This window comes from Fistularia commersonii, chromosome 6 (assembly GCF_037954325.1).
Source record: "Fistularia commersonii isolate RoL2024-O1a breed Wild chromosome 6, RoL_Fcom_v1.0, whole genome shotgun sequence".
Lineage (NCBI taxonomy): Eukaryota > Metazoa > Chordata > Actinopteri > Syngnathiformes > Fistulariidae > Fistularia > Fistularia commersonii.
This window is the reverse complement of record NC_141289.1, coordinates 5,847,688-5,873,332: the sequence shown is the minus strand read 5'-3', so window position 1 is coordinate 5,873,332 and position 25,645 is coordinate 5,847,688. Positions and strand designations below refer to the sequence as shown.

Below are 25,645 nucleotides of genomic sequence, written 5' to 3'. Positions count from 1 at the left end.
GGATTGTGAGCAGAGAACAATCTGTGAGAAGACCCTTCAACATGGACTTAGAGAGTAATGTTTGAATCCTCAACGCTTGGACGTGATGCTGGCTTTGCAAAGTTTTTCTAAACTTTGTCGAGTTCCATGAATCAGAAGCAACCCCAGATCAACTCGGCAAAGCCTACAGGACACATCATCCACACAGCGAAAACAGACATCCACATACAACGCATCGCAACAACACACCAATCAAACAGCAATGGCATACCAAATACACGCCAATCACACAGCAACAACATGCTAATCATACACCACCCTCGGAAGAAATAAGGACCTTCAGCCAATTCACATATTTGGGAAAGTTTACTGATAAATGTACATCAGATTACATCCTTGTTACAGCCAATCAGGAGAAGAAGAGAAGCAGAAGAGGACCACCGAAGCAGGAACACCATAAGTTCTCACTAGATGAACCCAAAATCCATTACCTGGTCCACTAAGACCATGGATTGGAGGTACCGCTGACATCCAACCAAAGAAGGGGTTGAATTGATGGTTTCTCAACACTGCCGATCAACAGACAGGTAGCTCCAGAAGTTCAAAGCTCCAACAGCAGAAGCTAGTGGGTACCCCACACTGGGTCAGAATGTCAGCTTTTCAGTCTGATTCTTCTGTCAACATTGAGCCAAAGAACTCTGCCATGACCTTTTGAAAAGTCTGCCAGCAGTTATGGAGAAATCTGGTAAGATGTTTGTGGACGGAAACACGAAAAGGCCTTCACATAAAGGATCACCTGCTTCAGATTGATGTAAGGCTTTTTAACTCCTTCAGGGCCTTGTTGTCTGGTTCTCTCCAAACGATAATGGTAACCAGAACCACACAAGAAGGCAGAGCTTCCTTTTGTACCTGGTGATTTATGGAGAGAAACATGTCTGGATTGGAGCTGGTGCTGGAGCAGCTGGCCCGAGGCCTAGAAGTTCCAGTAGGACAGGAGGCTACTGTGGGGGCTTTGGGAGCAGCCTCTTCTCTATGGCCACATGTAGGAACATCTTCCTCTCCCAACAGCTCTTGGGTTCCTGTGCTGGCATGGGTACATCCCATGTGACCAACTGAACCATCTAGTGATGGGAGATCAGGCAGAAAACAACTGGAGATCTTGCACTCTTCTTTCTAAGTTTCTATTTCATTATCTGAACATTTCCCATCTTATCAGTTGACCTCACGTTTGCTGGTGAACTGTAAGTCGCTTCCTGCCAATCTTTGAGACTTTTTCAAACCTCTAAGACTGGACGTTCAGTTGTTAGTAGAGATGGAACTCTACTAGTCCTAGTCCTTGCAGTGTCATCACCTGGCCTACTGCCAGGTAGGCAGCAGGTCAGTGGAACCACAGTGAGATCTCCAGTGTTCGCCTGACCAGATCTTGGACCAGCATGACATCACTCACACCCTGGATCCACCAACACACACATCACGGTCTGGGTCCTGGAGATACATTCATCTGCTGGAAAGGAATGTGCCTCAAGGTAATGCTGCTGAGAGTCAAGTGGGGGCGGGACATATGATGAAGGTAAAGATGGAGTTGGGGTTATCCTCTTCATCCAACACTGATGAAGAGGAGGATTTAAGGCAGCAGTTCCCTGTAGCTTCTGTGAAACTGGGTAAGTTCTGCTCATTTAAGCATGGGTGGGCAGAGGGAGTTCAGTGGGGGGTCTATTCAGTGCTCAAACCCAAGGCAGGAACAATCTGTTGAGATTTGTTTTTTATAAATCCTTCCATAAAAACAGTTGAGTTCATCTTCATCACAGAGGAAAAGCATGGGCTACAACAATGCTAGAGAAGATGCTACATGGAGACGCTAGTTGGCATCAGCTGAAACATCTGGACAATTGCATTAGCTTCAAATGCGCCAACCAGCAGTGCTCAGATGTCTATCTGTTCCCAGCCGTTTTGAAGGTGAAGCTCAAACACTGATCCTGCTCTCTGGCCTTCATCTCAATGAGCCCACTAGTGGGACAGTTCGAAGACCATCTTCTTCCATCTAAAGTCCTCAGAATTCTGCACTTCCAGCCGAACACTTTCCACCGAAGGACCCGTGAGTGAGACAGCTCTGAATGAGACCAAGTTTATTGTCTTCGACACCTGGTTGGGGTTAGCAGGTTAGTCAACAACACACCCTGGTTTCTACCTTCTCCCGCTTCGCCTTCTTCCCGCCCCCCTCAGCACATGGAACCTCACACACAATACCACAAACCACTTGGAGTTGGAGTAGATGAAGTCTGGCAGGCTGGTCTGTGCGACAGCAGTGCAGAGGGGGCGGAGCTACGTGCAGGGGGGCTGAGCTACATTGTGAAATGCCTGGTGTAGTCGTACTCGATGGTGGGGATGACAGCCTGGACAAACTTCAGGAAGATCAGAAGGTACCTGGGGGATCAGGTTAAGGGAAGCACTAACAATGGGCTTTTGGACAGAGCTTGGCGTTTGTGTGTGTGTGTGTGTGTGTTTGGGGCCGTGCGTGCAAACGCTCTGGCACTGAGCTGTGTGTTTGTTTCAGACTATCAGACAAATGATGAAGAAAAAAAAATAGGAGGTGTGATGTTCTGGACGTTCCTGTAGATCTCCTGGGGGCCTGATGCCAGACTAAAGCTGGGATGGATGGGAAACATCCACTGTCATTAACCAAACACATAAAACATCTGATGAAGAACTTTGTTCTCACATGCACACAGAGGGGAACCAGGCACCTGTTCATCAGGGCGCCTGGACCCTGGTTTTCAAAGGGTTCCACCACAGTCTAATGGTTCTCTGGGTGCGAACCCTGCAGGATACATGTGGACTCCCAGCTCTCCTCCTCCTTCTGCCACCGTCTCAATGATCTTCTTCATCACTTCTGCATGTCTGAAAAGTCAAATGACAGCATGAGTCAGAAGACCACCTTTAATTCTCCGAGCAGCACAGCTGACATGCTCGAGCTGTTAGATCTCCAGTCTCAACCTAGAGGAGCCCTTCCATGGAGCAAGAAGAAACAGATTCAGAAAAAGGCTTTGGCTAAGTCAGGAGGACACACCTGTGCTTCATGTCCTGAGCTCAGGGCCAAGAGGTTGGAGGACCTGTGGGTAGTGAAGGACAGGTTCTCACCTGCAGGGGTGGACAGAGCACATTGCTGGTGGAGGCAGGTGTGGGTGGTTCTCGATGGTGACTGTCTTCTTAACATGGTCCTGGCTGATGTCCTCGTACATGTGATCAACCGTCAAAGGCTGCCTGTCCTGGGAGACGTCACCACAGAGCGGTGGGTTACAGACGGAGATCCTTCAGAATTAACCACAGCTCAGACACACAGGTATTCTCCTTGGAGAGGTGGTCCATGATTTCTAACGACACGATCTAAAATCCATCAGGTGAAGCCTTCTTGGATTTATTTGTATTTCTTATTCTCCCCCTTTTTTTATACTGTTTATACAATTTCCTACTATTATTTATTATTGTATTGTTATGTTTTACTTGAAACTCTGCCACAACAATTTCCTTCGGGATAAATAAAGTTGTCCTTATTCTTATTACCAAACTGAAAACCTCAGGGTCTAAGGTCTCATCCACAGCCAAGATTAGTCATCGTGGTAACAGAATCTGTTAAACCAGCTGAGCTAGGTAGGGAGGTAATTCTTGTTTGGTCTCCTCCTCAGGGGCTACGGCCAATCACCTCTCTCCATCTAACCCACAGCCAATCACCTGCCTCCATCTAACCCTCTCTGCTCATACAATTACCTTCCTTCCTCTTCCCCTCCATCCATAAACCTCCACACTGGTTTTCCTCTAGATCAGGGGTGGGCAATTATTTTGGCTGGTGGGCCGCATGTCTTATTTCATTTTTATGCGCGGGCCAACTCGGTACCATGTAAATCGAACAAAATGAAAATTTCATTTTAATTATTTACATTTTTTGGCATTTTATTTCTTTTTTTACTTTAAAATCATGAATGATCATATAAATGTACCGACATTATTTTCTATGTAATCATCCATACAAAATTAAACAAAGGGGAAAAAATAAGGAGTTTCTAAATTCAATATTGATTGATAATACTTCTTAAAATACCGTATTTTCACGACCATAAGGCGCACATAAAAGTCAAAGATTTTCCTCAAAACGTGCGGTGCGCCCTATCATTCAGTGCGCCTTGTGTGTGTGTGTGTGTGTGTGTTGTTGTAAGGTGGACGTAGTAGAGAACACAATGAGAATGTTAAAGGGGGAAGTGTGGGCATGGATTGTACAGTATATAAAAACACGGGTAAGGAGACCAGGTGTTTTTTTCCACGCATCACCATCGCTGTTGATCTGTGACTATGCATGCCCATCTCACAGCCGATGTGAAAAAACAAGTGAAGCAAACGAACTCTGAACTCGTTCAAAGTAAGGCTGCGAGCGGCGTGGGAGCGATGGATGACCGATGGAGACCACTCTTTTACGAAGAGTGGAAGACAGCGCCAGGCGAGTTATGCCACAATTTGCGAATGGATTGTAGATGCTTGGGCTAACGTGTCTGCTGGCGCTGTTGTTCGAGCTTTCGCAAAAGCCGGCACCATTTCCAAGGAGCCGCACGGCACAGAAAGTGACTCTAACAGTGAAGACAGTATGTTTGATGGAGATTTAGCGCAGATGTTCAAATCAGAAACCAAGGATGAAGACTTCGATGGGTTTGATTGATGAGTTACTACTTTGTAATCAATACTTAAATAAAGCACAACCAAACTCAGTTTTGCTCCCGCTCTATTTTTAAATACGCACACTTGTATGCATGTGTGAGTGTGTATTGTTGTTGTTGTTGTAAGGCGGAAGTAGAAGAGGACACCATGAGAACGTTAAAGGGGGAAGCGTGGCCGTGGATTGTATATAAAACCCGCGCCCTATCATTTGGTACGCCTTATGTGTGTGTTAAATACAATAATGGCACACATAACCGAGATTGCGCCTTTTAGTAAGGTGCGCCTTATGGTCGTGAAAATACGGTATTAAAAGAAAATAGTTTGGCGGGCCATATAAAAAAGGTAAACGGGCCGGATGTGGCCCGCGGGCTGTAAAATGCCCACGTCTGCTCTAGATCTCCTGCCTGGCAGCTCCAACTACAGCCTCCTTCCACCCAGATCTTCTCTATCCCTCCTCTGCCCATATCCAAACAATCTCAATTTGACTTGATCTCCAGAACATCTAACGCGCTCCCCCTGACAGACTCCTTCCTGGTCCTCTCCATCCTCCTCACTTCCAAAGAGAACCCTTCACATCTTGATCTCTGCTGCCTCTAGCTCTGCCCCCTGTCTTCTCTGTCTCAAAAGAAGACACAATCGTTGCTCTATCCTCTTTATTCTCCTCCTGTCCTTTCCTTCTGCCTGATAATCTTTTGTCCACTGTTCCAGCCTTCCCTGCACACATTCCTCCACCAGGTCGGAAGAAAAATAAATCAAAATATAAAAACACTTGACATTCAGCTCAACTCCAGCGCCAGGATATGAAACACAAACGCATGCACACAGTGAAGGGGGTCTCTCCTGGCACTGATGTGGACCAGGTAGAAGACTGAACTGAAAGATATTAACAATAAGCGAGACAACCTCATCGTCTCAAGCACTGAAAATAGTATTGTTCCTGGAAAAATAAAGGGAACACACACCCATGTCTGGGTGTGTGTCTTTCAGTGCCTCCTGCTTAACCCAGTCTGCTGAACTGGGTACCAAGAACCAGGAGACCAGGGAAACAGGAACCAGGGGACCAGGGGAACAGGAGAGCAGGAACCAGAGGACCAGCCAGCCTTGTTGAGGACAAAAGCCTGGTCCTGAATAAAAGGGTGCGAGAGGCAGGTACCTCATCGTATCCAAAGAGCCAAAGTCGGGGGGTCTGGTAGTATTTATCATAAGTGATGTACAGGTCGTAGGTCCGGGTCTGCAGGATAGCATCTTCACTCCCAGGCTCTGCTCGCACTTTGGTGTCCACCATCTTACTGGTGTCCAGTGTTGCCTGCAGACAGACAGCGGTCAGTGTTCGCTGGTCAGACACGGCAGCCACACACAAACACACATACAGTGGTATGAAAAATTTTGGGCACCCCTGATCATTTTCAAGATTTTCCTTTATAAGTCATTGGTTGTTTGTCTCAGCAATTTCAGTTTAATATATCATATAGCTTACAAACATAGTGATACTTGAGAAGTGAAATGAAGTATATAGGATTTACAGAAAGTGAGCAATAATTATTTAAACAAAAGTAGGCAGGTGCATAAATTTGGGCACCCCACCAGAAAAATTACATCAATATTTAGTAGACCCTCCTTTTGCAAAAATAACAGCCTCTAAACGCTTCCTATAGCTTCCAATGACAGTCTGGACTCTGGTTGAAGGTATTTTTGACCATTCTTCTTAACAAAACACCTCCCGTTCAGTCAGGTTTGATGGTTTCCGAGCATGGACAGCCCGCTTTAAATCACACCACAGATTTTCAATGATATTCATGTCTGGGGACTGAGATGGCCATTCCAGAATGTTGTACTTGTTCCTCTGCATGAATGCCGTATAGAATTTGAGCAGTGTTTAGGGTCTTTGTCTTGTTGAAGTATCCAGCCCTGGTGCAACTTCAACTTTGTCACTGATTCTTGAACATTGTTCGTATCTGCTGATACTGACTGGAATCCATGCGACCTTCAACTTTAACAAGGTTGCCAGTCCCTGTGCTGGCCACACAGCCCCACAGCATGATGGAACCACCACCAAATTTTACTGTGGGTAGCAAGGGTTTTTCTTGGAATGCTGTGTTCTTCTTCCCCCATGCATACCACCCCTTGTTATGTCCAAATAACTCAATTTTAGTTTCATCTGTCCACAGCGCCTTATTCCAAAATCAAGCTGGCTTGTCCAAATTTGCTTTAGCATACCTCAAGCGACTCTGTTTGTGGCGTGTGCACAGAAAAGGCTTCTGCCGCATTACTCTCCCATAAAAGCATGTCCTTGTGCAAAGTGCGCTGAATAGTTGAACGATGCACAGTGACACCAGCTGCAGCAAGATCATGTTGTAGGTCTTTGGAGCTGGTCTGTGGGTTGAGTTTGACTGTTCTCACCATCCTTCGCCTCTGCTTATCTGAGATTTGTCTTGGCCTGCCACTCCGGCCCTTAACTAGAACTGTGCCTGTGGTCTTCCATTTCCTCACTATGTGTCTCACAGTGGAAACTGACAGCTGAAATCTCTGAGCTAGCTTTTTGTATCCTTCCCTTAAACCACGATGTTGAACAGTCTTTGTTTTCAGGTCATTTGACAGTTGTTTTTAGGCTCCCATGTTGCCACTCTTCAGAGAAGATGCAAAGAGGAGAGTAACTTGCAACTGGCCACATTAAATACCCTTTCTCATGATTGGCTTCACCTGTGTATGTAAGTCAAGGGTCAATGAGCTTACCAAACAAATTTTGTGTTCCAATAATTAGTGCTAAAGGTATTCAAATCAATAAAACAACAGGGTTCCCAAATTTATGCACCTGCCTACTTTTGTTTAAATAATTACTGCTCACTTTCTGTAAATCCTATAAACTTCATTTCACTTCTCAAATATCACTATGTTTGTCTGCTATATGATATATTAAACTGAAATTGCTGAGATGAACAACCAATGACTTATAAAGGAAAATCTTGAAAATGATCAGGGGTGCCCAAACTTTTTCATACCACTGTATACCAGGGGTCGTGGTCCTTGTACCTCATCCGTTTCCAAAAGGCCGCTCTCCTCATATTCTGAAACGGGAACATGGCAGCACCTCAGTGTGACAGTGGAGGTCAGGTGGGGTGGAAATGCTCTCATGGAGACCGAAGTACCTTCCATGTCTGCTGCCTCTCCATCTTCATCGTCGTCATCATCCTCGCAGCACGCTGCTGACGTTGCATTCATGTTCTTGTCCTGGAGGACAGGTGAAGATCACCACTGAGGTCACATCATGTACCTTGAACATTCCCTGATGGTGTGGACCTTCTCTGGGCCACAGCGGAGACCTTTGACTAACAAGGCTCCTCTCAGAGGGAGAACACTGAGAGCCTGACTGACCAATAACCCTGACTGACTTATCTAATCCAAACCAAGGACAACTGTCAATCATAGCTACTAGGTTCTCACTGTCTCCTGGCTAGCAGGAGGGGAAGGATTGACCAGGAGGCAGAGGAGAGACAGTGGAAAGAGGGATACCTTGTTATTGTCCAGGGAGATTTCTCGAACAGCATCAGAGACTCCAGACACACCTGTAAAGGAGAATGTTCGCATGAAGGCTGGGTTGTCTTTTGCTTCTGCAGGTAGATCAGGGGTGGACAATTACTTTGGCTGGCAGGCCACAGTTCTTATTTAATTTTTATGTGCAGGCCAACTGGGTATCAAGTAAATTGAACAAATATGAAAAATGCTATTTAAATATTTCATTTTTGGGGCATTTTATTTCAACTTTAGAATCATGAATGATCATATAAATGTACTATCATTATTTTGTATGTCATCACTCTTACAAAATTAAACAAAAGGGAAAAAAAGGAGTTTCTTAATTCAATATTGATTAAAAATACTTATCAAAGTATTTAAAGAAAGTAGTTTGGCAGGCCGTATAAAAAAGCAAAACGGGCCGTATGTGGCCTGTGGGCCATAAAATGCCCAGGTCTGAGGTAGATGTTAAGGAGTGTGTTTATATGCACATGAGCTTCAGATGGCCACGAGGCCCTGGAGCAGGAATGGGCTTGACTGCATATGAGGAGTCTTCACACCTGAGTTATGGTAGGTGTCCACCCAGCCTCCGTCTCCATCGTCCTCCTCTATGATAGCTTCCAGCTCGTCTGAGTACTCCATCTGTTTGCAGCGCTTGTAGCAGGGAACTGTGCGCATGTACGCACCAACACATGCACATATTACATTAAAATGATGTTGAAGTCCAGTGTTGAAGTCTGAGGAACGTCAGGTTGTGTTTTTCATTTCCTAAAAACTCTGCTCCACCTAAAGCTGTCAATTCAATGGTTGAACGAGTCACTAAATCAATTTGTTGTCTTTCCTCAGATTTAGACGAAGGTTAGCAGATGTTCCGTGTGGAAAACACTGCCAGCATTGAAGAATCAAAGCCTATATAAATGAATGAACTCTTATTGTACATTTATGAAATCAAGACTGAAACCCTCTGGAGAGTCAAAAACGAGCCACATGTTAGACTCACAGGAACAGTTTTGACTCCACCTAGGGGTTTCCTCTCCATTATCCCACAATGGACACAATGGAAAGACAGGATAAATCCACCCACTGACAAGTGAGGAGGACGACAGGGAGACAGACAGGCAGACACATTTCTCACATGTACCACAACCTCTGGAAGTAGACTTGATTTGGAAAGTGTTACTTGATGTTGGAAAGGGCCTCCAAGAATTTTGTTGTCATTCAAACCCTGCTTCAATGTGGAGTCCAAATCAGGCTATGCTGAAGATACTGCTTTACTCACACACACACTATTTATCTACATTTTAACCAGTTTGTCACTATTAATGTTTCTTTTAAATCTGTATTTGGTGTACATGGATATATCTGTACGGTGTCCTTGAGTATTGAGTGAGGCAACTTAATAAAATGTATTATTATTATCATTACTTCAAGTTCAAGATGCAACCCTGAGAACAATGTCACTGTTCAGGACAGTGAAGAGTCCCCACAGAGACACCAGATTGAAGGAGGCCTTCTTACCATTGCGGGTCAAGAGAAATTGCTTGTCCTGTGGCAAATAAGGTTTGACTTTCACTTCTTCCCCAGTGGCCCTGAGGACAGAGGTAACACAGACACTCATCGCTACCAGGGAGTAGGTAAACATATGAAATATATGTATATGTATGAACTACAAATTTGAAGTATTTACACGTATGACACATATGTATCTGAAGTATAAATACACATATGAAGTATATATATATATATATATATATATATATATATATGACGGATATGAATTGTATAAAGCATACATGGCACACAGAGAAGATCTCTAGCTGCACAGTTGTGAGTGTAGATGTTATTGAGGGGTGGGGGGGGGGCAAGGAAACCCCAAGAGACATCTGTAGATGCCAATGACTAAACCTTGTTGAGGACGAATACACAGCAACTGCTTCAATTTCCAAAGAGTGACATAAAATTGTGAGACCTTACCAGATCAAGGGAAAATTAGTTTGTGTTTCTAGAAAATGTAAAAAATGCATTACTTTGATATCAAAAGGGGATTCCAGGAAATGTGTGAATATTTAGGAATTAAAAAGTTCAAAAGAAACAAACTGCAGAAGCAATGGGTGTGAAATCTTTAAGAGTCCTGCCCCATAGCCTCTCCATTTCCAGTAACTGTGTGGGGGTCAGCTGTGCTGAGACTATACATTTGATGTGCTCACAAACACCTCACCCATTGCAGATTGGCGGTCTTCACCAGTCCACCTGAACCCAAGGCCCAGAAACCTGATCCATTACAAGGTCTACACGATCTTGGATTCAGGTCTGGTCCAAAGCCTATTCAATAGTCCATGGAAATACATGAGTGGATGAAAGACGAGCCAGCCTTCATCAGGCACTGCTCATACTGAAGTGAGTGTGTGTGTGTGTGTGTGTGTGTGTGTGTGTGTGTGTGTGTCCAAGTGCGGGGTGTGTGGAGCAAGCCACCATGGACATATGTTTCTTACTCATCACTACACACAGCAACTGCTTCAATTTCCAAAGAGTGACATAAAATTGTGAGACCTTACCAGATCAAGGGAAAATTAGTTTGTGTTTCTAGAAAATGTAAAAAATGCATTACTTTGATATCAAAAGGGGATTTCAGGAAATGTGTGAATATTTAGGAATTAAAAAGTTCAAAAGAAACAAACTGCAGAAGCAATGGGTGTGAAATCAAAAGGCTGTCTGAGCAGGCCACGGCCTGCAGTCTCCTGTCTGCACCAACAAGGATAGAGTTGGTCTTCATTTTGATTTAGTAGTGAGGTGAGGAACACAGAGCAGAGAAGAAGGTTTCCAGAAACAAATAAGAGCTTTCCAAATGCCTGATAAATCAAACTCAGGGTCCGTTTCCTTCTAATGCCTGCCAGAGTTACATATCTAAAGGTAGCATCAACCATTTAACATCATCCAAGCACGTAACAACTTTCATTTCTGGAATATTTTCCTAAATCTGCTCCTAAAGGAGCATGCCCCTAAAGCTTCTCTTTGTCATGACCACCCCCTCATCTTCTTCCACCTGGGCTGACTGACTTGCTGCTGAACCCAGGGCCAATAAGCTGCATTGCAAGGCAAAATTATCGTTTGTTTTTGCACTCAGTTCAGTCAAATAAAAAAGGAAGGATAAACTGTTTGAAAAATGTTCTCAAAAAGTTTCATGCATAAAAGGGACTGAATACAAATACGGTCTCTGTCCCCAGAATGTATCAGGAGAACATCAGATGGATAGGTGCTGTCAAACTTACCATTTCCATGTAGGACAGTGATGGACCAAGTGATCTCCTGCTGCTACAAACTGGAATGCAGAAAGAAAAGACTATCATCTCAATTGTGTGTCCATACAGGTACTGGCAGTGTAATCAGTGTTGGAAGAGCTCTGTGCATTCTCACCTCTTCAGGTGTGATGACTCCCGTTTCTTTGAACTTTGATTCCTGTTTTAAAACAGAAACAACCAAAACCTAAGGAACAAATCTAGACAGCATAATATCTGTGACAGATTAAGTTATCTTTTTCTCAACCAGTCAAATTTCACAAATTGTGATGCAATCATGTAATTTCTTATTTTGGGCAATTCCTTTGAAATATGTATACATTTCTTCCCGTGATTTTACAGACAAAAACCCTTCAACAACAATTTCCATCCTTTAGAGGCCAGTGGAATTCAAATATGGCATAGAATGAGCAAGGACTAAAGAATAACTCAGAATTTGATGCAAAATTCTCAAACATGCTGCCTAAAAACGACGAGAAATCAGTGAAAAGTGAACAACTTTGTAGATTACGGAATAAAAATCAGTAAAAAGGTAACAAAGGTAAAAAATGCAAAGAAATTAAGACCAAATTCACAAGGACGACAAGTATTACACCTCCGGGTCCTGAAAACAATAAGGAAGAAGTTTGTGAAACCCTTCAGGACGTGAACAACCTTTCCAAGAACAACGACGGGGTATGAATGAAGACACCCAGGCCTTTCCGGGCACTCACTGCAGAGGGAAAAATGGATTCTCTCTATCCCTCATTCCTTTCTTCCTGCCTCCCTCCATTCCCTTTCCCCTCGTCGCCCTGCCCTAACTGGTACTGTTACGCAATTGCATTTCGCAAACAAACAGCGACCCGCCGCAGGTCTCCTCCAGAGGAAGCGTACGTAAAGGAGGCTTATTCTGGGGGTGAGCGCCTTCCGGAACCAGACTTCAGACCAGCCCGGTTTGACGTTACACTGTATTTACCCGTAGCTAGCAACTAGCTATCTGAAGCCAAGAGCGAGTTTACCTTCAGGACCGGAGTGAGGAACTCGGCGACCCCGAGGGCGGTGCCTTTCACTGTGTTTATGACGTTTTGCATCCTATCGGGTTTAAAAAGCAAGCGCTAAGACAACCCGCCAGGAAAACGAGGCAGTTATTGGGACATGATGCGGCTTCTCAAGCAGAGGAGCTAAAATTTCGAGTCACGTGATTAACCTAAAATCACTTCCGCATCAAACTCTCACGACACTTCAACGTATTATGTACGTTGCCAGATTTTGGTGGATTTCCGCCGTCCAGTGCGCCATTGTGGGCGGGGCTTGATAGCGTGGCCTGATGTTTTTAATGTTACTTAATCGATATTAAGAATACATATCATATACTTTTATAAACATATGTTTTTATGTATTCCTTATTGTCTTAATTTGCCGTAAAAAATATTTTAACCATGCAGGTTTCATTCCTGGTTTCTGGAAGCCTATCTAACTATCCCTCTTCCTTTGATTTGATGTGATCGGAACAAAGACAAGTCGGAATCGTTTGTCTGGCACCCAAAGAGCAGACGTTGGGTTTGTCGTGGGGGCAGGCGGCAGTCGCACCTCTGGTGTGGGTTTAGTAGCCCGTCAGTGAAACTGCAAGCTTGTAGATCTGGCAACCCGGGGCGCAGTGGGGGACGAAGACAGGGGAGGGAGGCCGGCGACCGGAGCAGGCCGGGAATCACGCGTCCGAACTGGGACTAATGTCGGTGCGCTGGTTGCTGCTGGCTTCCCCCCGTTTTGTTCCGGAAGTCGCTATGCTGCGTTCACGTTACTGTCTGCCTACGTCGAGCGCAGCGAGCACGATGTGGAGGACCGCGGCCCAGGCTCTGAGGAGCCTCACCGGGGACACGACTCCTGAAGGCTCCTGGAGGAGAGCCGCTGGGTATACGAGCTCCTGGAGGAGAGCCGCTGGCTCCTGGAGGAGACCCGCTGGATTCGACACCGGCCTGAAGACGTACAACAGCCTGACGAAGCAGAAGGAGCCTCTGGTCGTGGCCCGAGAAGCAGTAGCCACCTGGTCTGGAACATCTCGAGTGAGTTGCCACTAAGGTGGATGGACGCTGTATACTGAAGCGCTGTGTGTGCGTGTGTGTTCAGGTACAGCTGTGGACCCACCGTGTATGACCACGCACACCTGGGCCACGCATGGTGAGTGAGAAGCTCTCTTCTTAAGGTCGATCCCACGCCAGCTTTGGGTTGAAGGTACCATTCCCGGTGTCAGCTCGTACGTCAGGTTCGACATCCTGCAGAGGATCTTGTCCAGGCTCTTCGGGATCACGATCATCCACGCCATGGTCATCACCGACATCGATGACAAAATCATTAGAAGAAGTGTGGAGGTGAAGTGATGGGGACGGTCATTTTTAGGGTTGAAGTGAAGATCACAGGGTTTCTGTGTCTTACTAAAGGGTTCTTGGTTCTTTTGTCAAACAGGAGAACATGTCCTCCACCACTCTTGCAAGGATGTATGAGGAGGAGTTCAAGAAGGATATGCTGTCTTTGAAGGTGTGTGAACAGATCTTTAAGGCACCAATAGAGACACACACACCGCTCGCTCACAACCTTCAGAGGTCGAGCTACCTGTTAAGTGTAACATTGCTCCTTAGATTTCATGCTTTTAAATCTTGTATGATAATAATTATTATTATTATTAAATGGCCCAATTACGCTGGTTTATTTTCAAGGTCATCTTCCTCCTCTGCCCCCGCCTCCTCCAAAATTAGGTCGCAGGGGCAGCAGCTGGAGCAGGGAGGTCTAGACTTCCCTCTCCCCTGCCACTTGGTCCAGTTCTTCGGGGGGGATCTCCTGCTCCAATAGGCGGGCCCACCCCAGAGTCCCCCAGCTCTGCTTCCACATTAAAGGGTGTTTTGACGGATTGAGGAGGTTTCGGAAGTATTCCTTCCACCGATCTAGAACATCTCGAGTTGAGGTCAGCAGCGCCCGCTCCCCCTCCTGAGCCGCCAGATGGTGGGACAAAATCTCCTCGAGGCCCACCAAAAGTCACTTTCCATGGTTTCCCCAAACTCCTCCCACGCCTAAGTTTTTGCCTCGGCGACCGCATGCCACTTGGTCTGCCAGTACCCGTCAGCTGCCTCCGGAGCCACACTTGCCAAAAAGGCCCAAGAGGACTCCTTTTCAGTTTGACGGCATTCCTCACCGTTGGGATCCACTAGCAGGTTAAAGGGTTGCTGCCTTGAGAGCCGCAGCCGTAGTTCCAATCTGCACCCTCAACAATAGAAGCATGGAACATCAGCTCAGCACCAGGAGGGGATCAGTTGACAGCTCTGCTCTTCACCTGCGTGTCCAGGACATGCAGCCACAAATCCAATGACACAATCACAAGTCAATCAAAGAACTGTGGCCTGAGGTGCGTTGCTGCCAAGTGCACATATGGACACCTTTATGCCTGAACATGGTGTTCGTTGTGGACACTCCGTAATGGGCACGGACGTCTAGTAATAAAGTTCTGCTCAGGTTAAGATCTTGGGGGCTGTTTCTCCCAATCACGCCCTTCCAGGTCACACTCTCGTTGCCCACTTGAATGTTGAAGTTTTCCAATAGAACGAGGGAGTCGCCAGTGGGAACGCTCTCTAGCAGCCCCTCTTGGGACCCAAAAAGGGTGGGTAAACTGAACTGCTGTTGGGAACATAGCCACAAACAACAGTTAGAACCTGTCTCCCCAACTAAAGGCGGGGCGGTGCTACCCTCTCGTCCACTGGGTTGAACCCCAAGGCTGTCTGGTTCTGGCATGATTGTTTTTAAAAAGAAGCTCTCAAAGTCTGTGACCTGTGGTCACTTAAAGGTGGCCCCACTGCAGGGGTTTCTATGGAGCCATGACGAAGTGATTGACGCAGGGCACACGTGGCTGTGTGTGTGTTGTGATGTGATGTCCAGGTGATCCCCCCGGCAGTTTATTTACGGGTAACCGAAAACGTTCCTCAGATTGTGGACTTCATCCAGAGGATCATCAGAAATGGACATGCCTACGCCACGCAGGAGGGTGAGTGAGTGTGTGTGTGTGGGGGGGGGCGGGGGGGGGGGGGGGGTGTTGTAGTCTGGGGTTTTCATTTTCCCATGGCAATGTGGTTACTGATTTGGCTGCAGGTGATGTGTACTTTGACATCCGGTCCATTGGGGGGCGATACGGGAGGTTTGTGTCGGTCGCGGAGCCTCAGGAGGCAGGAGGTGAGTCTACTTCACAGGAGGACATGAGGAAACACACACCTGCGTACTTGGGACTTGCTTTTAGAGGTCAGGACCTGACAGATAACCTGCTTTTAAATCCACACCATACTGTAAGGTCATGTGATTTGTCCTCCAGACACCTCCGACAAAAAGGACGTGAGGGACTTTGCATTGTGGAAACGGTCCAAAGCTCAGGAACCATCCTGGGCCTCCCCCTGGGGCCCTGGGCGACCTGGCTGGCACATTGAGTGCTCCACGGTGGCCAGGTAAGGAACCATCTTAGCTTGGTCCTGGCCTTGAAGATGTCCTCGTGGGACCGGCTGATGTGTTGAATGTCTTCTGTGTCCACAGCTCAGTGTTTGGCAGCCAGCTGGACATCCACTCTGGGGGCATCGACCTGGCGTTCCCCCACCACGAGAACGAGGTGGCTCAGAGCGAAGCCTACCATCAGTGCGAGCAGTGGGCCAACTACTTCCTGCACTCAGGTGAAGTACTAATTCTCTTGGATTTTGCTTTGACCAAAATACCTTCAGACCTTTGGACCCACTCAGACGCTGTGGGCCAGTTCATCAAGCGCTAGGTGGTATCGGTTACAGTGATCTTGACGCTTCTTGCTTCCATGAAGTTAACTGTCGTTTTGTTTTAGGGCACCTACACCTGAAAGGCAGTGCAGAGAAGATGTCCAAGTCTCTCAAGAACTACATTACCATTAAGGTCAGATGAGCAGGAGCTACTGAGGGTGTCCTGAAGGACTGTCCTCTGCTGGAGCAGTAAAGTCCATTGTCTTCTCTTCATCAGGACTTTCTGCAGTCATACTCTCCCAATGAGTTCAGGATGTTCTGCCTTCTGACCAAGTACAGATCAGGTGTGGTTCTTGTCTTCATCATGAGTAAGGAATGAAGTTTCCTGGAGGAGGAATGCTACAGAGAACAAATGCAGGATTACTTTTGGACCTGTTCAGGCACACATGAAACATGGATCTATCATTATAACATGCACTTTTATATTGAATAAACCTTTTATGGATTTGATATCAAAGAAAATGTTAAGTGTTCCTCCTTTGAAAGGTGACTGTTGGTCAGGTAAGCGGTGACCTTTAAGCCAACCTGAATGTGGTTTGAATGTATGAACGTGGACGACCAATGTGTGAGTCAAACACATCCGATGTTCCTTCGCCACACATCTGAAAACTCAACGTAAATAGCCACAGTTAAAGATATTTGTTTATAAACCCGAGTCTTCTCCTCTCATTAGAAATTTTTCGTGAAGTATGTGTCTCGGTGTCCCGCCAGCCATCGACTACAGCGAGGCCAGCATGGCAGAGGCTCAGGTGCTGCTGGGAACTATGAGCACCTTCTACCATGATGCCCAGGCCTACATGAAGGGCCAGCTGCAATCCACATCTGTGCAGGAGGACTTCCTCTGGGAGAGGTGTGTCCCACTTTTTATCAGTGTAAATCAGAGGGATGGAACATGCCAGAGAGTCTGAGGCTTAGAGGTCACATCATTGACAGAGGAGGCTGAGTCTTTGAACCTGCTTCAATTTAGACCCAAGATTTCTAGAAGTCCCATAGATTTCTGTCTGCCTTTCAACTGCTTCTTGCTCATTGGTGTGTGTGTGTGTGTGTGTGTGTGCGTGCGCGCGCGTGTGTGTGTGTGTGTGTGTGTGTGTGTGTGTGTGTGTGTGTGTGTGTGTGCATGTGTGTGTGCCTGTGCCTCAGGCTATCTCAAACCAAGACCAGCGTGATGGCGGCACTGGCAGATGACTTCGACACCCCGAGAGCCATCAGTGCTGTGATGGGTCTGGTTTATCATGGGAACTGTCAGTTGCACCCTGTTTCCAAGGCAGGTTTGGTTAGGTTGACCCAGGGGCTTGCTCATAGCCAGACACAGAAGCACATGGGGGATTTGAATCCAACTAATAATGAAATATTCTCAAGCATCCCTGTTAAGAATGACCATGCCCTGACCGAAATGGCTGTTGTGTCCCTGTTCAGGCTGATGGTGGCGCTATCAGCCCGGCAGTGTTTGGAGCCATCACCACCTTCATTAGAGACATCCTAGATGTGTTTGGGATCGACCTACTGCAGAGGGTGAGGGACAGGATTTTTGCTGTGGGGATATTATGATGCCCGTGTTGATTAAAGAGAGACATACACTTATGCATCTATATATACTGTTTTTTTTAACATTACTGTTTTTTCTACCCCTCCCCTCCTTGGAGAAGGGAGAGGGTAGGTGTTGGGTATGGGTTGGATATTCTTTAACTGACTAGAAAGGGCTACTAATTCCTGCAGGTGTGTTTTAGTCAAACTGCACTGAGCCTGAATATTCACTCAGAACAGTTTCTTTTCCTCTCAGACTCAGTGGCATCATGATCACTGCTTTAAAGACACTGCAGAAGTCAAGAATCAATAATCTGGATCTTTAAATTAAGTTTGCAGGCGGAGAGAATGATTGTGATTGTTTAAAGTCTCACAACAATGCTATGCTCAAATGTTCTTCTCAGGAGACAGAACTGACAAGCAGTCCAGAAGGTCTTGAGGCTGTGGTGGAGCAGCTGACTCATTTCAGAAGTGAAGTACGGGCGTTTGCTCTGGCCCGGCAGGCTGACCCAGGGATGCCCCAGACATCTGGCCTTTATCCTGACAGAGTCCCTCTCCTCAAGGCCTGTGATGACCTTAGAGATGACCTAGCCCCTCTGGGCATCCTCATCAAGGTGAGCCCCGATTGTCAGGTTTAAACAGCCGACAATGCCGTCCCAGAGAAGAGCCCTGATTTGTCCTTGGTCTGCTTCCAGGATAGAGGAGCAGCTTCTACATGGGAGATCACCCGAGGAAAACAGAGAGTGAGAGGAAGGATTGAAGAGTAGCTGTCAAGCTGAAGCCTGAGGACTCCATGAATGGCATGAGACAACAAAGAAAACAGTGGTTTCACAACAGACACACTTTGTCAGCACCTCTTGTTGCCTCCATTTTCTGGATTCCTACTTTGATTACTGGGAATGGGGTCTGATCATTGCTCTAGAAACAACTTCGTAGGGTCTGCATGGATGAAGTCCACAAAGCCATGTCGGAGTTTGTATCTACTCTGCAGGTTACATGAACATAGTGCACAGTAATTAGAAAAGTGTGATGGTGTTCCAGTAATTGTTAGAAAAGGAGTCTAATCCTGTGGTCTGAAGGCAGACGGAACATAAATCGGGAAAAAAATACAAAGTTAAAGAATTTATTATAAATTAGCAAGTTTCCTGAAATGTGTTGTGTTATACAACCCGTTAAATTAACATATGGTAGTGAGATAAATGTATAAAGAAACTTTTTTTAATGTGTGAATGAATGAGGTGCCTTAAATTACAATATTTAAAAAACTTGTTTTATCAAATGATTCAGTTCTTCCTGTCAAAACTGGTACATCGCCCTGTCGATGCTTTGCCACTAGAGGGCAGCAAAGCATGCCCTGCGTAGCTGCTGCCAGGCGTTTGTGTATCAACTATCAAACCTTTGACAGTCTACTGGCGCCTGCTTTACAGTTGGGTCCTGAACCCTTACCTGAATGCTGATCTGTTTTTCAGCCCTGTCCCTTTTTATTTTCTCATGAAACTGGATGTATGGAAATAAACACAAGTATGTTCCAGCCCTGAGAATATAATACAGAACATGAATACAGATCACGGATTTGCCCCCCCCCCCCCACACATTTGAGTATTTTTTCTATTCACCTGACCAGAATTGTTTTTTAATTGTAAGAAACGAACAAACAAAGTGAACTGTATCAACAGATGCAACTTTTATTTTGCTAAGTGTATTCTAAATGTTTCCATCTTAATGCTGCCTGAAAGCTAAGTTCCCAAGAACATTAATTTGCCATAAACCTCTTAACCTTTCTTCAGAGCAGAGGCTTCAGACGGAGCGCAGGTTCTGATGCCACTAAACAGGTTTTGGCCTTTTTAGCACTTGTGGCTTTTTGGGATTTTTTTTAGCCCCACCCCAGCCCCCCACACACAATCACAACAGTTGGGTTGAGCCCAGCATCCATCAGGCACTGCTGCGGCTCTCCGGCGTCAGGTTGATGAGGGAGTTACTGGCTTGAGCCAGCTCCGCAATGGAGACCCTGCCTCTCCGTCGTATGAACTGAGCCACCAAGTCCAGCTCGGCAGGGGTTATGGAGATAAACTTCCCCCGGTCATCAATCACTCCTGCAGGAAACAGATCACATCAAATGTTAGGGACATTTAAGAACCACAATGAGGGAACCTAAGGGGAAAAGATACTTTATTAGAAAGGGGTAAAAAAAAAAAAGGCATTCGAATGTAGAGGTGACTGCTACTTTCTAACTGTTGGATAGAAAAAGGAGACTAGTTTTTTAGCTGAGCCATTTCCAACTACGAAATTTAGGGAACCAAACAGTTTGATATTGCTGATGTCACTGACTGGAGGATAAAGGTGGATAGCTGCAGTAACTCATTGCATGCGAGTCCTCCCAGCTGCATTCAAACCTCAGTAAAATAAAGAATGCATGCTTGCTTTACCGTTTCATGCTCAGTTGACCGTTAACAAAACTCCTCCACCTGCAAAACACAGTGAGGGCCAAGGCTGGAAGCAGCTCTCCAGCCCAACATGGATTTGAAGGGAAAAGATGGATGGGGAATAAGTGAACAAGAAGCTACCAGGTCACAGAGAGCATCTTCCTCTAAAAAGGCACATTCATTTCCAGAAGAGAACCTGTCACCAAAGACCTTATGACCCATAATGTATTTTTTATTTGTGACTTTATTTGTAATTTTGGTTTATTTGATCATCTTCTACAGCCATGACTCACCTGCGTCTGAGTCTGGATACAAAACCTTACAGCTCCTCGACCATGAAAATTAGTTATTTTTCAGTTTTCTATCAAATTTGATAATTTGTCAAAATTATTGTGAATGCATTCCTTTGCTAAGAGGACAGAAACTCTTTCTTTGGGTCACAAGATTTTAGAAGTGTTTGGTAAGATAAGGTCAATGTTCTTGAACTTATCATGAGACCTTGGTTTTCTTCATAGCTTTCAAGCTTCCTCCTAGTTTCTGTAGGTTTGCAGCTTTTCTAGATGGCCTGAAGAGGAGTTAGTGTGCAGCTTTGGTTCCTACAGATGGTCTGCTACCGTCCATCCTGAGGCTGGTTGTTTCTGATGAGCTGTCTGGCTGACACCCTGTTAGTCCTCTCACATGCCACCAGGTGTGTGATACGAAGTGGTCTTCTGGAACCTGAGCCCTTGTCCTGAAGGCTGAGACCCAGCCTTCTTCTGTTGACATTATTGTGCACTAACCAGTGAGGGAGCCATCAGTGAGCAGGTCCTGAAGTCTGGCGATGGCATCCTGTGTTCTCATTCCAAAGTGAGATGCCAAGTCCTCCAGCAGGACCACCTTGGAGCTCTGCAGGACAGAGGGACAGTTTAACTCCTGCTGCCTTAAAAACAGCAGGAAGGCCTCCAGTCTGGCAGCTCACCTCAATGTGATCAATGAATTCTTGCAGTCGGTTGCGAGACTGACGGGAGAGCAGAAGGATTTATTTTTCAAACATTAAGCATCAGAACAGAGGTTTCAAATGGGTCCTTACCTGGTCTTCTGTGAGCTGCTCCTCCTCACCCTGGTCTTCTACCACAAAGGAGGCTCTGAGCTTCAGGTACTCCTCCTCCTCCCGTCTCTCCTGCTCCTCTTTGGCCCGCTGCTCCTCCTCCTCCTAAACATTCCCAGAGGCATGATCATGTCAGCAGCAGATGGAGCAGGTGGGGTGGGAAGGGCAGTGTCATACCTGTTTCTGCTCCAGCAGACGTTCTTTCTCCTCCTCTTGCCGTCGTTCCTGCTCCCTCAGCTCCTGCATCCTCTTCCTTTCCTCACGCTCCTCCAACTCTGCCTGGACCACAGGAGACCGACGTCAACAGACTATTCTCAGGCATTAACATGATTTGAAACAGAAGGTTTTAGACAATCGTCACACAAATGCTTCTTTATTCTTTTATTTACGGCCAATGTGCTTTCAGCTTCTTTTATCCTCAACAAATGCTGAGTGCTTTTAAATCCGTTATTCCACATGTAACATGGCGAAATAGTACATAAAAATGAGTAGGAAATAAACTGTCAAAAGTTATTTAAAAAAGCCAAAAGAAATGGTTTGAAAATTAGCAATCTGAGAGAACTGTTGGCCTCCCCTGTGCCGGGACAGCTGGTGTTTGCAGGTGGTGCTTCAGCCAATCCTAAGAGCGGCCACTCTTAATCTGAGGAACATAAACATTTGGAATTTATACTTCTGCTTCTTACCTCTCTCTGGGCTTTCTTGGCTTGTTTCTCTTCTAGCTTTTTCTGCTTTTTGGCTCCAATCTTTGCAGTGGGCTGGAAGTTCTGCTGCTGCTGGAGCTGCTCCTCCTCCACCTCTTCTACCTCCTCATACTCCTCTTCTGACATTAACACACATTTAACTGGCTATGACAGAGGTAACTTCAAGAAATACATTTGACATATTTAAAACTTAACAGTTATATTCCAGTTTATCAATCAACTATTTAGGGGAGTCATCATTTAACAGCCAAAATATCTATAAAATAATATGTAGGAACTCATCAGTAACTGTCAAGAAGACCAAATATATACAAGTAATCCTCTGAAAATCAGAAAAAGAAGAACAAATAATTCAGGAAGTTGCCACTTTCTTAAAATTTCTGTAATAGACAACACGGCTTGGTACATTTTAATCTATAAATCCAATTTCAGATCGAATAGTGGCTGGATCCTTCCAGGAATAACTGGGGTCTTGACAATAACCTTGACAACTTCCTATGAGGACAAGGAATTTAAACACTTCTGAGAACTCCTGGTTGTGGACATGACGTCAACTTCTTCAGGAGGGGCTCCACAAAGCTGCCATGCAAGGAGTGTCCAACTCAAGTGTTTCCAGTCAAAAACAGGCTGGAAGGTGGATAACAACAGTTTTCATACACATGGGGTATTCATTTATGTCCTTGCTGCTTCTTGGGTCCCTTCCACTCTCAATTAGCCGTTCAGCTGCATTTCAAGCTAAAAAACACTGCCTTTACCTTCAAGCTTCCACACTGCTTGTTAGAGGGAGAACCCATCCATGCACATATTCCATCATTTGATCAGAGGATATTGACAAGTGGTATACTTTTTTGCATAAAATCAGGGCAGTAGATATTGTTTCACTTTCCAATGTTAAATGCATCATAAAAGTTGTCATTCTTCACCGGCATCTCTCTGTGGTCGTCTGTTAGCCATCCCTGCAGCCAGGGTCCTCCTCCTACGTGGCATGCCAGCTCCTCGCTCCTCTGCTGCCCGCAGAGGGGGTCCTGCTGCACGGACCACACGACGTTGATGCTCTTCATCTGCTGCAATGACACATCATCACAGTAGGATCACAGCATTAGCTTGTCATATGTCAACATCAGAAATCAGACAGATTATTCAATGACGTTTTGACTGAAATTTTCAATGATAAAGTGTAGTGGATATTTACCATGAATTTAGACAAATAAATACATCGACAAAAAGTATCTTAAAATTGGTTAGTTGGTTGTCAGAGTAGCTGCAAAAGAAAAGTGAATTAGGGAGACAGAATACTAGAAAATGACCTGCAGACCAATGTAATGTTCTCAACTGAGTTGGATGTAAATCCTAATGAAAGGTTTCTGAATGTGAAGTAGTTTTGCATCATAATGCTGAGAATGGATTCGGTATATTAGTTTGTCTTGTGTATGGAATACACTCGTTTCCACAATTAACAGATCACAAACACTGTCTTGATCCTGGACAATCACTATGGACACACACATGCACATACAATGAATATTAATATTATACATTTTAACATGGTAGCTAGCATGCCAACTGGACACAAGTCGGGGCCTGATCAGCCCTGGCTGGGTCACCTGCATGAGGGTGTATGATGTTGAAAGACCCGAAACACCCGATGATCCCAGGAACATCACTGAGGATGTGTCCAGGTGCATCAGTAGATGTATTTACACAGTAACAGACTTTAAAAAATCATTTGAATTACATAGTGATTTCTGTAAGACTGTAAATGTTTGAGTTTCACGCTAGTTCGTGTTCAACTTCCAAAGTGTGTATGATTCAAAACCTCTCTTACATTCACGTCGTGTAGTCACAGTATGATGGACACATGGTCAGAAGATGGGTGTGAAAGACACCTGTCAACTTCAGCATCACAGATATACTGAAAATACCTGTTAATGTAGCTGGGATTAAAAGAACCGTCTCTTCTAGCCAACAAAAGACGACTTTCCAAGTGTTAACAGTCGTCTGATCCTACTGAACGAGTCCAGTCGCTCGCACCTGCGTCGTGTCAAATGCCAAATCACAGCCTGTGTAAGAGCATACTAGTTCTAGGTTCAAGTATTTGTCGATTAGCATAAAGGCTGAGAAGTCAAAACATTTAGTTACCAGCTTTTCCGTAATAATGACCAAAGTCACAATTACACGAACATCCCAGTGTGAATGAGTGAGGTGCAAAACCTAAACAGTCACTTAACATAATAGTTTTCAGCCACTGAGCTACGCCAAAGCTAACAGTTAGCTCCTGATTATTAGCTGTGGCTCCGTTTACCTTCCTGTGTTTTCCCGCGCACTTTCAGCGCGAACGCGATCAGGACGATGAGGACGGCGGCAGCTACCACATACAACACTACGTCCATGACTTTAAATTAATACCCTAAAGCATGTCTGAACACTTATGCAGCGCCAAGTTGACTTATGCTCCGTCACAAAACCAGTGACAGTTCTTCCTCTCCCCCTGAATGGTCCTGCGGTTGACAGTCTGTGTTATGCCGCCACCAAGTGGAGTGGAGTGGAAGAGTTAACCAGTCGCTGTTAATGAAAAGATTAAAGCACGGAGACAAAGTCCATCAACAAAACAACATATTTTTTAAAACAATTACAATAAATGAAATTAATTAGACAAAATAAGGGGGAAAGACATATTAGCCTACATGTATAATAATTATTGATTAATACAAAACAAAAATAATAGAAAGTATAAGGCATCATTCTGAATGGCCATACATTATTCTAAAAGAAAAATACAGAGAAAACATGATAATTATCTTGCGGTGGCCACATAACAGGAATAGAATTATGTGGGCTTCAGTATATCAACCTTGTCTTAAACCTTCATAAATCACAGCATGTTTTTGTGGATGACCTATGCTCATCCAGATGCTTTGGGACCCTTTCTTTTCATTGTTTTCAGAAAATGTGATCTGTTATGAATGAATTGTTTGTCCAAGTATTTACTTGTTTACTATTTCTGGCATTGATTAAAATAAATGCCTGCATATCTAATTATGGACACAGGGGGCTCAGTGAGCCCCTAAAACTGCCACCCGGTCCCGTTTACAGCTCTATTTGTAACCCAAATAAAACACTTTTCAACAAAGGGTCTCTGCTCATAAAACATCACACAGAACATCTGATATCCTGTTTTTATTTAGCATGTCTTTACTTTCCAAATTGATGTTTTCTATTCAAGCATTACAAACCTGGAAGCACTGATGTAGAGTCATCTACAGGCATCTGCATGCACAGACAAGACAGTCTGGCACAAAAAGCTGCCCATTACTGGTCTGGTTTCAGTTCTCCTATGGCCCACATTTGGCTATTCAGCTGTTTAACCCAAGCCACGGTTCCACCTTCTATGGTTCAAACCTGGCCTGAACATCAGCTACACTCGTTCCATCACTCTCAGATCTGCCCACAAAGCAGTTGTTGTTGCCAAAACGGAGCCACAAATGCAAAAGTGGCCAGAATTTGCCTGCCGTCTGTGTGTCCCGTTTGTAGGCCAGCTTGTAGATGGCCAATGGGTGCATTTTAAGTAACTTTATTTTGTCATGTCCAACTTTCAGGAATCAAATTGCATTATGGGGCTGAACTTAGATTAACAACTGGGACA

At 45.2% G+C, this 25,645-nt stretch overlaps 3 protein-coding genes across 8 annotated transcripts; 1 reads left to right on the top strand and 2 right to left on the bottom strand.

Moving 5' to 3' along the window:
* Positions 1-2,090: 2,090 nt before the first annotated feature.
* Positions 2,091-12,717, bottom strand: atg3 (autophagy related 3). The gene is made up of 12 exons (XM_086147823.1): positions 12,491-12,717; positions 11,611-11,652; positions 11,466-11,515; positions 9,715-9,785; positions 8,757-8,864; positions 8,194-8,246; positions 7,830-7,911; positions 7,714-7,748; positions 5,837-5,989; positions 3,118-3,245; positions 2,809-2,877; positions 2,091-2,403 (listed from the first exon to the last, which is right to left on the bottom strand). Exons 1-12 carry the CDS (start codon positions 12,560-12,562, stop codon positions 2,322-2,324), a joined length of 945 nt encoding a protein of 314 aa, XP_086003949.1. The 5' UTR covers positions 12,563-12,717; the 3' UTR covers positions 2,091-2,321.
* Positions 12,311-19,323, top strand: cars2 (cysteinyl-tRNA synthetase 2, mitochondrial). Of its 4 annotated transcripts, none has more exons than XM_086147819.1 (16): positions 12,311-12,387; positions 13,296-13,518; positions 13,599-13,649; positions 13,723-13,840; positions 13,935-14,006; positions 15,396-15,501; positions 15,606-15,752; positions 15,823-15,952; positions 16,038-16,171; positions 16,333-16,400; positions 16,485-16,551; positions 16,979-17,117; positions 17,408-17,531; positions 17,684-17,779; positions 18,196-18,405; positions 18,487-19,323. In XM_086147819.1, exons 2-16 carry the CDS (start codon positions 13,304-13,306, stop codon positions 18,556-18,558), a joined length of 1,749 nt encoding a protein of 582 aa, XP_086003945.1. In that variant the 5' UTR covers positions 12,311-12,387; positions 13,296-13,303; the 3' UTR covers positions 18,559-19,323. The 4 variants fall into 4 exon arrangements, with proteins under 4 accessions (XP_086003945.1, XP_086003946.1, XP_086003948.1 ...); XM_086147820.1 differs by having other exon boundaries at positions 12,312-12,387; positions 15,606-15,686; XM_086147822.1 differs by lacking the exon at positions 12,311-12,387 and having other exon boundaries at positions 13,066-13,518; positions 15,606-15,686.
* Positions 19,324-19,451: 128 nt separating this feature from the next.
* ddrgk1 (DDRGK domain containing 1) lies at positions 19,452-24,492 on the bottom strand. Of its 3 annotated transcripts, none has more exons than XM_086147824.1 (8): positions 24,305-24,492; positions 22,926-23,066; positions 21,985-22,121; positions 21,479-21,580; positions 21,284-21,406; positions 21,173-21,211; positions 20,994-21,099; positions 19,452-19,884 (listed from the first exon to the last, which is right to left on the bottom strand). In XM_086147824.1, exons 1-8 carry the CDS (start codon positions 24,390-24,392, stop codon positions 19,724-19,726), a joined length of 897 nt encoding a protein of 298 aa, XP_086003950.1. In that variant the 5' UTR covers positions 24,393-24,492; the 3' UTR covers positions 19,452-19,723. The 3 variants fall into 3 exon arrangements, with proteins under 3 accessions (XP_086003950.1, XP_086003951.1, XP_086003952.1); XM_086147825.1 differs by having other exon boundaries at positions 21,985-22,118; XM_086147826.1 differs by lacking the exon at positions 21,173-21,211.
* Between the last annotated feature and the right edge of the window lie 1,153 nt (positions 24,493-25,645).